The sequence below is a fragment of the Citrus clementina genome, unplaced genomic scaffold (genome assembly GCF_000493195.1).
Source record: "Citrus clementina cultivar Clemenules unplaced genomic scaffold, Citrus_clementina_v1.0 scaffold_4, whole genome shotgun sequence".
Lineage (NCBI taxonomy): Eukaryota > Viridiplantae > Streptophyta > Magnoliopsida > Sapindales > Rutaceae > Citrus > Citrus x clementina.
The window spans coordinates 22,646,403-22,658,252 of record NW_006262274.1 but is presented as its reverse complement, the minus strand read 5'-3'; the positions used below and the strand labels follow the sequence as shown (position 1 = coordinate 22,658,252).

Here is an 11,850-nt window from a genome sequence, read left to right as displayed (position 1 = left end):
ATTATGATTGCCTCATGACCAGTGCAGGCTGCATGCGGGTGCAATGAAGTCAGTCGCCTCAGGTCCTTTTGCACAGGCTTTTCAGATTTTATCTTCTGGTTTAAAAACTGCGCGTGGGTTTGGATAATTGGATGTATGTGCTTGTTACTTAAGTTATTATGGCTGTTGGTCTGTAACCATGGGCACTGAATTTTTGAGGAACGGTGGAGCAGGGTAGATCCATTACAAATTATGATTAGACGATAAATATTTGTGCTTTTAAACAAGTATTTGCTGTAGAGCAGAGCAGTTACGCCTGAATAGATTCAAATTGGTAAGTCCTTCGTTTAGCTGCACCCATCGGCCTGAAATCCCTTCCCCTGGAAATTTTACATCATTTGTCAAAGTCGCTCTCCTCTCTCTTGTCATAAAATTCTTAAGGAGAAAGTAACTTCTTAGACGTACTTCTTGATAAGAATCATTTGATAGAACCCAAGTTTTCATTTTCAAACAAGCTGTTACACATGATGAGCTATTACTGGGGAAGATTCTTGGGAAAAAAATGTGAGCGTGCGTTGAAAAAAGATGTTTGGATGTGACGTGACGCCCTTGCAATTTCAGAGAATGGCAAGTGGGGTTCATTCATTTCAAAACTGTCCTTTTCTTGCGTCTCTTTCGTAGTAAATTGATGGGGATTTGCCGAATCCATGGCCGGACCATCCTCTAGGGTCTAGGCTCGTCAAATCATTTCACCCTTTACAATGAGTTCTAACTACTGCCATTAATGTGTGTGTGTGTCTCTCTCTCTCTCTCTCTCTCTCTGTAACTTAAAAGGAGTTTTTGAATTCAACACAAATAATTCGTTTCGCTTCGATTTTATGGTCTTCCAATTCCAATACCTCTTGACTCATTCTTCTCTTCTTCTGGATAAAAGCCGCTTAGAAGCATTGAATTGAATTGTGAGTATTGATAAACCTATGAACCAGTCAACACACCAACAATCTATAATTGACAATTAAAATTGAACATCTCATTCATATCGCAGCGCTGTATTTGCATGCAAATGGGACCTTCATTTCATTGATCATTAGCTAGCCCAAGATTTTCCAACTTAAAAAACAATAATTAAACAAATTTAATCCAACATCATCACGCTGATCTTATAATCAAAGTCACTGATTTACAAAAGATCCCCATTCTTTCCGGGGATTTACAAGTAAATCCAAAATAAAAAATAAAAAAAGAATTCGCTACTCTTGTAATTACAGAAAGACAATCAACCAAAGAAAAGGTTCAATAAGGATGAACATTTCTGCTAAGACCATTAACGGTAGTGAAGAACCCAACCACATCTTGCCTGTACGGTGCATACGGCCTCCGTTTATCACCTTCTCTATTCCTCACATAATACTTCTCGTACACAGATGTCACCGTTTCGGCCTTCACCCGCTTATTCCCCGACACTTTCACTAATTTCTCAACCTTACTCGTTTTCTGGCCCGGCGTCGTTTGGGTCCCCGTCGGCTTTTCGCTTGACTTGTCAGGCCTCTTACTCGATTTCTTTCCCGTGTCACTTTCACGCGTATTGTTATCATTATTATTGTTGTTATTATTATTCAAGAAAACAAACGCGTCTCTGCCGTCGCTGCTGCTTCGAAGAAATTCCCGAAATCTCCAAAGCTTGGAGAAGCCAGTTGAGTTGCTCTTCTTACAAGGCTCCGGCGTAGCTTCCTTCACCGTCTTATTACCAGACGACCACTCGCAGAACGGCCCGACGGGCTCTTCTTCTTCTTCTTCCAGCTCAGACCGTTCTTCAACAAACAACTTCCTCAACGGAGGTCTCAGAGACTGCTTCTGCTTCGAATCATCTTTCACTTCACTCTCACCACTGCGGTAGAGTAAGGTTTGGTCGAATACCGGAAATATCGGCCGGATCTGGCCGTTAACAAATGCGTCATCCGCCGAAACCGGCGACTGAACCGAGTTCGAGCACGCGAAAGAGAATTCTTCTGCGTTTTCACCCTGTTCTTGTTCCGCTTTCGGCGCATGTTCTTCGTCGGGAACGTTCAGTTTTAACTTTTTCTCGAAATCTACCGAGATTTCGGTGTTCTCTTCACTAGAAGCCGATACTTGCATTTTTTCTTTAAGAGGGTTTGGTACTTTGATTTGATGGGAGAGACAGAGTCAGATATGTTGAGCTTTCACGTACGAAGAGACGAAGAGTGATTGTTACCGCTTTATTGCTTCTTATATATGGTGATGGTAGTGGTACGAAGCATACGCAAAGCGCGTCAGCGGCCGAAATACTAGCAGTTCCGGTTTCTTGCTCTATTTTGTTATGCACCTTTCAAATTTTACGTGGTGCTTTCATTTATAATAACAGAAATTTAAAAAAAAAAAAAATAGACGCGTTTGTGGGGCTCACACTAGAACTCTAGAAACCGTGTACGCTTGCCACGTGTCAATAGGTCCCCTGTAGAAGCCCTATGAAACCTTCCGATCATCAGCTTGGAAGGGTCAACGGTCGATTATTTACTTTATGTTGGAAAGTCTAAGGTCGATAATCAAAATGCTTTATCCACTCCTTGTGAGCCCTTTTATTTATCCATAGAATTAGATATACACATCACGGGTGATGCCAAAATGGAGTTGCTGTTTTGGAGAGCAAGTAAGCAAGACCCATGACCAACTTTCAATTAATTATGTCGAGAAACTTGAAAGATTATGATTTTAGAAAAACGAAACATAAAAAAGTATCATAAATCTTGTGATGGCTAGATGGCCAACTAATTTTTTTATGGGTTTCCTTAAATAGACCATTAATAGCTCTGTCACTGCCGGTGGCTGCTTGTCTGTTGAATAATTAAGGAATGAATGAAAGTCGATGAGCGAAGAGGATGAGTCAAGGTACCAAGCCTTGCATAGGTTGAGGCATTGGTTGAAGCTCCCACAGTCCCACTTGGAGTTTATTTACCCTAATTTAATGGGTCGATGTTTTCTCATATTTTTGTGGAGTAAACTATTTTACTACAAAGTATAAAATATATTTATTTGGATTATATTATAATAATTTAAAAGGAATGTTTTATTTTTCTAAGGTAAGAGATGGGTCACTCAAAAGATTTGAATATAAATAGTTAGTTAAATAAAATTGTTTGAAGTTACTCGCTCACATCTCTTATAGGCATAATAATTAAAAGAGAGGTTGTTGAGTTGCCCAAACGAACAATAATGATAAAGATAATGCTAGTAATGGCCTTGTGCTGTGGAAGCAACGAAACAATAATGCTTAAGAGATGGGAACTGTCGGGTTTGTGGTCATCGGGCAATGAATGGAGTTGTGCATAATTTTAAATCAATGTTTCCATGTTGGACGTATCGTGTATATCAGACAAGTTTATTACTATAAATTAATAATTGAGTATGTTATCACATTAGACTGTTTTCCTTATTCTATTAGATTGCTTGCCCTGAGGGAACTGTCAAAGTCGAATGTTTTTCAAGTAATTTTATTTAGGTTTTTTTTTGGCTAACAACCCAAGTTCGAATCGTAAAAAATAAAGGTTAAAAAATTATTTTGAATTTTACCACCTCTCTATTTTTTAAAATTAACAATAAAATTACGGAAATTATCATTTAGCACTAGGATAATCTATATAAACAAGTTAAATTAAGCTTAGGGATAGTATTTTGGCAAAAATAAACAGTAGCTTCCAAATTTGTGTTATTTTCATAAAAGTTTCTCTATTTTTTTCTGTTCTTATTCCGTGACTAATTCAGTATTAGAGGGGGGGGGGGGGGTGCACAATTGTTTGCATAATCTACCGGCTGTAGGCTTTTCCAGTCACTAAAGCCTTTGTAATTAATAATATTTGAAATGCGAGAAGGCAAACCGCTGGGTAGAAGTTTGAACGTTGAAGACATCATCGTATAATTAATTTAATTTATTATTAGCAGCTAAACTCCTATCAATTTTAAAGATTTAAGTGATTCTCGTAATCATCATGAATTGACCAGGTCAACCTTGAACAAGAAGAATTCTTCGATGGAACTTTCAAAGTGACGTCGTTGACAAATCCGACACTTGATGCATTAAAGCAACAAGATGGAAAGTGCCGAACGCACATTGAGATTGAATTGGGGGAGAAACAGAAATTCAGCGGCCTAAATTAGGTGAATATTTTTAGCATTAGTCATTTCACCATTGGCGGTCAAAGCAAAGGCATGACCCAACTAAATCTAAGGAAATTCATATAATAGCAGCCATTCCGCTAACCTTGCCCTCAAAGAAAGGCAAAATAGAACGAGAGAGAGAAAGCCATCCAGAAGATTCCTAAGTTTTTTAAAACCCAACAGTTGGATTGGGCTCCAAGTCCCCTTGTAAGCTTTAAGCCTAGTTTCAAAATAAAACTTCTGGCCCATGATGAGTAGTGATATATGACTCACTAGCTCTCCTTTTTTTTTAATTTTTTTTATTAACCCACTTATTTTTAAAATTATCCTTATAAAAAATTAAACGAGCCACAAAATTAGTTTTCTTTTAAGCACTATCTCATTAGAAAATTTTCCTTTTTAAGTATAGATTTACAAAAATCAAGAAATTAGAACTTAATTGAAAAGAATGATAAAAAATAAAAATGAGAAGCTAGTAATGAAGTGGTTGAGATTGATAGCTAACCAAACTAGATCAATTATGATGATTTTTTTCTATTATTATTATTATTATTTCTAAATAAATAAATGATAGGTTTTGGCCAATTGAAGGAGAAGAAACAATAGGAAGTATAAGAGTTTTAACTTCAGTTGTAATTTGCTAGTAGGGGAATAAATCAAATAAATGAGGGGGTTGGGGTTTTAGTCGGCAGCTGGTAGGTGTTGAGAAGTTTGCTGGTAGTGGGGATGGAGGCTTATTGTTGCAGTAGCTTGAGGCAGCAATAATGGCGGTGGCTAGGACTTCTGGAATTCTCTATATTTTTTATTTTAATTACATGCTTATTTTTCAGTAGAGGTAATTTTAGCAGCTAGTGAGATCAACGAAAAAAATAAAGGTTTGTGAGAGAAATTGAAGGGTCAAAAATCGCTATTCCTCCAATACATAACTCAATCAGTTCACAAGGTGACTCGAACCACGTTTTCAATTTCTAGCTAGATTGCTGGATTGACTGGCAAAAACATGAAACTATTGGCACTCCTTTAGTTCTCTTTAAACCCCCCCTCCGTCCTTTTTTCATCACATCAAATATATTATTTTAATTTAAATATCTAATGACACTAAAATTCTAATAAGAAATCCCATTGTGCTTCAAACTCCACCGTGAGGGTGGTTCTTATTGCTCACAAACTGTCTTTAAAACAAGTTATTTTCTTATGCTATTCTCTAATTCAAGATTTCAAGTAAGGTGGGGAGAGGGGAAAAAAACAAAAAAGGAGTAAAACGAGAAATGGCTATTCTTGCTATGCTCAATAAAAAGACAAAGAAAAGAAACTCAATTCGTATTCGATGGACTGAGTGGTAAATCTCCTCTTATTGTTTAATTTATTTAAAATTGTTTGTTTATTGATGGGATAAAAATAAATTAGATTAGCTTGAAGCTCGCCTTCTAAATTCAAAGTTGTTAAATAATAAGCTGTCTAGATAATGAAGAAATATGGATGGAGTCTCATTTCTCAAACTACTTTGGTTGTTGATGAATTGTTCGATAATATTTATGAATCACTCTCACTTTTGTTGTCCCAACAATACTATGAATTATGAAAATGAAGAAGAAAAATAAAAACCCATTTAATTTGTTAGTTTGTTTACAAACACAGCACAATTAGCATATGTTATTTATTTAAAAATGATCTCCTTGTTTACAAATATCTAATATCTTGTCTTTTCTTAATAATTTCAACTAAGGTTACAATTATCAATATATGAGAGTGGTTAGAAGGAGATTTTAAGGGGCGCCAATAACTGCACTGTTAATTAAAATGTACTAACTAGTTGTGAAAACGGTGTATATTTGCTTAAAATAATAGAGCTGACAAAATTTGACACAACTCAATTACTCGACACGAATATGATGCAAATAAATGAGCGTGGGTCATCAAATTTGACACGATTAATGAAGGTGTCGGGTATGGGTCGACACAATTTTTTTCTATGTCAGGTTATGATTAAAGTTTTTGATCAATTTATCCATCAGACTTAATTATATTTTCTATTTTAAATTAATTTATAGGTTCTTGTTATCAAAACTCAATATTAGACATAATTCTCTCTTTTTATTTTTATTTTTTTGGAAGGATGAACATATACATAATGTTTAATTTATAAAATTTTATATAGATTTAGAATTTTAATAGTATAAATGCGTAAAATATTGATAGACATGTATATTTAATAATGTCGATGTATAATATCATCTACTATATAAAATTGAAACTTCAATAGTGTAAATAAATGTTTCAATTTGGAACTTTAAAGTGCAAGAAAATTTGGAAAAACACATAAACCATACGGTTTAAACACTTTAAATTTTAAGCCTCCAAAACCCTACGGTTTTAAAGTTTTCTCAGACTTTTCCTACACTTTAAGATTCTAGACCAAACAATTACTTATATGTGTGTGTGTGTGTGTGTGTGTGTGTGTAACAATGTACAAATATTTAACGTAAATCTCATTAAATATATAGATATTAAACAAGTTATTGAGTAATCCATTTATTTTTCGTGTCAGGTTAGGGTCTCGATATTTTAACATGATTATTAAATAAGTCGTGTTTGGGTCGACTTAAATTTGACACGATACGAATCTGAGATAACACGAACACCACATTACGCTAACTCTAAATAATAATAGCTAAGTGTAAAAATTCACAAATACTTATTTGGAATCACCATTGCCTAAAAATAAATTGACCCTTTTAAGTTCTATGGTCTTAATTAGTGTAAAACAAGCCAATTAACCCTTATCCACCACAACAGTCAACACCACCAGTACTTAACATAAGCTCAGCAACTGTTCTTTATTTTCCATTTCCAAAATTGCTGCATAACGTCAAATTTTAACTAGATATCACCAGACCAGTGCATTTACTAAAAGCTATTTGAAGTTAAAGAGAAGTTCCAAACTGAAAAAATACAGCATCCATCAAAAAACATTTACGTATACCATATAACATCAGAGTATGGCCCGAGCTAATTGATAAACAATATGTGTTAACTGTTAAGCAAGCAACGTCTTCATGTTCATCTATACACAATTCATACCTCGTCCTTGCAAGTTGCAAGCACAAAAGCATTAATATTGCTACTAACAACTTGCTTTCAGCCCTTGATACGGAGACTTGACTCAGATTTTGGATGAGTTTTGTTGCGCATCTCATTAGATCAAAATGAAGTGGAAATGAAATTAAAATGGGAGAATACAAGTGGTATGTACTTTCTTGAAAGTTGAAAATCATTTACGTATCTCGTGATCAGAGCCATTTTTGAAGGATGTAACTCATTTATGGCAGTTTAGATACAACAGAGTAGGATTTTATTTCGAAGGGCAAATTTTACAGAAATAGCCACTGTTGTTTCATGTAAGGTTGCCAAAAAAATTTGTGACTGTAATTTGTAAACCAATCGGGTGTGAATGATTATTACACAAAAAGTGGGGGACACCAGTACTACCTTTCGCAAATTGCAATATCACTGGCAGCAGACCACACACGCAATTAGTTTAAAGTCCAAAATAATGAATATACTGGAGGCGAAGCATATCATTGTTCAACTTCTCAGGCATGAGATTCTATGGGATCGACTTGGTGGTTTTAGATTTTGCTAGATCGACTAATAAAAGACAAGTGCTTGAATTTGTCTCCACGTCTTAAAACATCAGAATCTTCCAATCATGTTTAAAATGGGCTTCTGAAATTGAAAGTGGAGCCTTTGTTTGTCAAGGTACACCACTACAGTTGGAAATTGGAATCTCAATAATAGCTCAAGTTTCACAATTCGTAAATGCCTACTGACAGTGAAAGAAACATGACAAATCCTTCTTAACAACTAAACTATATATAGTATTTTAAACAATCATTTGCCTAAAACAAATTCGCTTTTCACTTCGGATTCTGTATTAGTCTTCGAGATTCAAGTGCAAAACAAGCCAATTTACACTTCTTCAACCATTAGTTACTACAACACCAGTAATCGGCATCAGCTATATCCGTTCTCGTTCTATTTGACAGTTGGCACCTCTGCTGCCGCCAGCATTTCTTGCCGAACGTAGCTGCAGAACATCTAATTCTAATTAGAAATTGCCAAATCAGGCATTGGACTATTAGAGTTGCAATGCTTGAAGAAGAGGATGGGAATAAAAACTGAAACATTGACCAAGCAGTCAGTAATACCCAACTCAGCAACACAAAAATGTCGTAGAGATCATGATTTTGGTGTTATGCTTATGTATAGCTATAGGAACAATCCAATCTGAAGGCCACTTTCAACGACTGCTATTTTACTTCCTTACCCAAAAGATAGAGTACTTGGCGCCTAAGTTTCTTCAGCGTCAGATAATAATATTAATAATTGTAAAATAAGCAGCCATTCAAATGTTTTCTGCAAAAAAGTCAAAAGTTGCAGCCATACGCGTGCCACAGACGCCCAAGAATGCTATCTATATCCACGTATAATATGATTTCAACTGTGAAATTGATCTCTTAAATACTTAGTCTATATGGTACAGCTACGACACTTAAACCCAGATGTGAAAGCTATTTAAAGAGAATTGAAAATTGGAAACATATCATCTCTGTCACGTGTGCTGAGGAAGTAACAACTTGTATGCAGTCATACCTCGTTCATATAAAATTTTGTTACTGTATAAAGCAACTTGTCCCCGGTTACTTGCTTCAGATTCATTACAAATTGTTGAGACGTAATCTTTTGATTCTGTGATAAAAATAAAAATAAAAAATGAAAAATTTACACAGATCATCATTAGGAAAAAAAGAAAAAATAAGGGCAAACAAAGTAATTGTGTGAAGTATAAGAGATGATATTAAAATTGAAGTACTTACTTGGAGATCATTATAGTATTTCGCAAGCAGAGCCATTTTAGAAGGATGCAGAAACCTTGAAAATATAGCCATTAAAGTCTGAATCCCCTTCCATGGTGAAGTTGTTTTGATTGCACTTGCTTGTGGTTTTTCACATACACAAGCATAACAGAGTTCAGTATCGCATACTAAAATAAAACATCGCATATCAAAACCAAAAGTTTCAAATGGGAACTATATTGTTACTTACCACTGAAGCAAACGACCCTAAAACTGACGATGTAGTCTACAAAGATGTGAGAATTCATGTAACAACTCCACACGGTATACCTACTAGGCTTGCATAGATTGTCCACACCGGAGTCAAATTCCAAAGAAGTTGGATGAAATTGCTTGGAGCCACGAGGGATCACTTCCATCTTCCCCAGTATTACTCGGCATAACAATATATGCCTCAACCCCTTTTCATCCGACTCTGATGAAAGCACACTGTGAAATTGTAAAACTATATCAGAAATGTAAGTGAAGAGAATTGGAACCTCAATTCCAAACATACCCTTTATAATATAGAAAAGTTAGACCGGCAGTCAAAAGTTTCTTTTCTTTTTCTTTCCTTTCTTCCCAAGAAATCAAATCAAACAAAAGCTTGAAAACCGAGAGCATGCGAGAATCAGAAATTACAAATCCCTCAAAAGAAAAAATAACTCGCCAAGAAAAGAATCGTACTAGCAAAACCCACAATAATTTGAGAAGTGAAATTTACCCATTAATGGAAGAGTTAATAGGAAACAATTGAACACCAAAACCATGCATTGGACCGAGTTTACGAGCTCCATCACCACCGCACTGACTGAACCCATGGCACACAATCTCATTAATCTCGTCCCTGGAAGCACCAAACCAAGCAGGCCTAATATTAGCATTACCGCCACATTTCTTTGCCACAGCGTTGGCAAAAATCTTGAAAGAATCCAAACGAGCTCTTGCTATCAAACTAGAACACGAGTTCTTGTGTAGAGCCACAATTCTCGTGTCAGCGGCTAGCGGGCCCATGCCAGATAGAAAGCATTTCTTGACAAGGTAGTGGTTCATGTCGCCTTCTTCGATCTTAACCATTCCATTGTTCGCAAAAAACCCGAATGTATCAAAAGCAGAGGTACACTCGTCCGTGGCGGCACGGCCGTCGGAGATTTCGTCGTATTTTATCGTAATTGAAACTTGTTCTTGGTTGTTAACTTGTTCCATGTTTCACTAAAACATCAAGCACGTACATAATAATTACAAAAAAAAATCAAATTATAAACAAGATTCAAGAAACTTAAGGAACAAGAAAGCCAGAGACAACTTAAAAAATAAATAAATAAAACAATTCAAAAGATAGAAGGAATTGAAAGAGAGGAAGAGAAACCTCTTGAAGTTCGATGGGTGTTAAGAGTTTGTTTAGAAGTATGAATTCGATGGCATAATTGCTTGGAGAAGAAAGCAAAGAAACCAAAAATGAAGTTATTTATGTATACGTGTCATGTGAGAATTTGAGAAGGCAAAAAATTAAAAATTAAAAACGGCCAATTTCGGTGGTGGGTTTTTTATGGCGGTTTAGAGGGGGACCGTTTTCGTGCCGCATCCTCTAAACAAGGGAGATCAAATTTTTCTTGGTGATGTAAATTTTTTATTTTAAGTTTTGTGTCAGAGACGCAATTACTGAAATAGCCATTAATGTTCCGGCGGTTATTTACTTTTATTTCGTTGAATTGAAGGGTGATTTAGGTATTTGAAGGGTGTTTGTTTAAGAAATTGATGATCTGGCTTCAGATCATGTAACCCGAAAGTTGTATTTTGGGCACTTTGATTTATGTTACTTTCGAATCAAGTAATAGAATATTAAGAACGGTGTGGCATGGGACATGCGTGCGCAAAATTAATTTTACAGACTGTTTCTAGTTCGGACTTAATTGACTTTTCCTCAGTTATTATTTTGGGTTTTTTAATTCTTCATGTTTAATAATTTTTCCGAATATTTTTGATAAACTTCAGCAAATTTTAAGACCACTGGAATGTACATCATATTTTTTTGGAATATCTTCTCTTTTGAAAATTTTGAATCAAAATTACTATTTTTCAATTCTTATCTTTGGTCAAATTTCATCTTTTTTTTTTTCTAATGTTTATTTGCAGTAGTTACCCTTCATCAATCCATGCTTCAATTAGTGGTCGGAGGATGAAGATCCGGTAATGATACATAAAAATAATAATTTTAATATTAGAGAGAAGTCCTTTCTCAAAAAAGAAAAAAGAAAAAAAGAAAAAGAATATTGATGCAAGTCACTTTCACCAGTGCATCATTATTAAAATGTAGTAATTTTAATAACTTGCAATGTACACATTAATCATTCAAATGAGGTTGATATAAATGTTAAAGGATGGCTTGTTTAATTTTTTCTCTTATCAGGAGTTTGTTTGAATATATTTCTTTAGCGAATTATTTGTACAGATGAGATTGATTTGATTAAAAAGGTCTTCTTACCTATTCGATCTATCAAAACACATTAACGCAAACAATATCTAAAAATGGACTTATGTGAATGAGATTAAAAGAAAACAATCGTCAAACCTTCAAGATTTGTTTTAATAGACAACTAGATCCTATTATTTGAAAATAAACAATAAACCCCATTGTTTCAAAATTTGACATCCAACTCTAGATATTATTAACTTTTGTGTCTTTGAATGTAAAAAAATTAATATTATAGTACACTAATCTTAGCGGTAATATATTACATTTATTTTTATCCAAATAGATGAAATTTATGAATTTTATATGTTTGTTTTTTAATCAATGAGG

The 11,850-nt window shown here is 34.9% G+C and overlaps 2 protein-coding genes across 2 annotated transcripts; both read right to left on the bottom strand.

Moving 5' to 3' along the window:
- Positions 1-1,272: 1,272 nt before the first annotated feature.
- LOC18044135 lies at positions 1,273-2,115 on the bottom strand. The gene has a single exon (XM_006438317.2). The coding sequence runs from the start codon at positions 2,113-2,115 to the stop codon at positions 1,273-1,275; it is 843 nt and encodes a 280-aa protein (XP_006438380.1).
- A 5,762-nt stretch (positions 2,116-7,877) lies between these two features.
- LOC18044133 (probable inactive poly [ADP-ribose] polymerase SRO2) lies at positions 7,878-10,535 on the bottom strand. The gene is made up of 6 exons (XM_006438315.2): positions 10,417-10,535; positions 9,772-10,259; positions 9,259-9,497; positions 9,030-9,148; positions 8,806-8,901; positions 7,878-8,239 (listed from the first exon to the last, which is right to left on the bottom strand). Exons 2-6 carry the CDS (start codon positions 10,251-10,253, stop codon positions 8,171-8,173), a joined length of 1,005 nt encoding a protein of 334 aa, XP_006438378.2. The 5' UTR covers positions 10,254-10,259; positions 10,417-10,535; the 3' UTR covers positions 7,878-8,170.
- Between the last annotated feature and the right edge of the window lie 1,315 nt (positions 10,536-11,850).

What these genes read in the sequence shown, in the direction of transcription:
- LOC18044135 (XM_006438317.2), bottom strand. Translation starts at nt 2,115, where the DNA reads ATGCAAGTATCGGCTTCTAGTGAAGAGAACACCGAAATCTCGGTAGAT.
- LOC18044133 (XM_006438315.2), bottom strand. Translation starts at nt 10,253, where the DNA reads ATGGAACAAGTTAACAACCAAGAACAAGTTTCAATTACGATAAAATAC. An exon ending in AATACTATAATGATCTCCAA is followed by an intron (nt 8,902 to 9,029) that starts GTAAGTACTTCA and finishes TTTTTATCACAG; the next exon opens with AATCAAAAGATTACGTCTCA. An exon ending in CAAAATTTTATATGAACGAG is followed by an intron (nt 8,240 to 8,805) that starts GTATGACTGCAT and finishes GATGTTCTGCAG; the next exon opens with CTACGTTCGGCAAGAAATGC.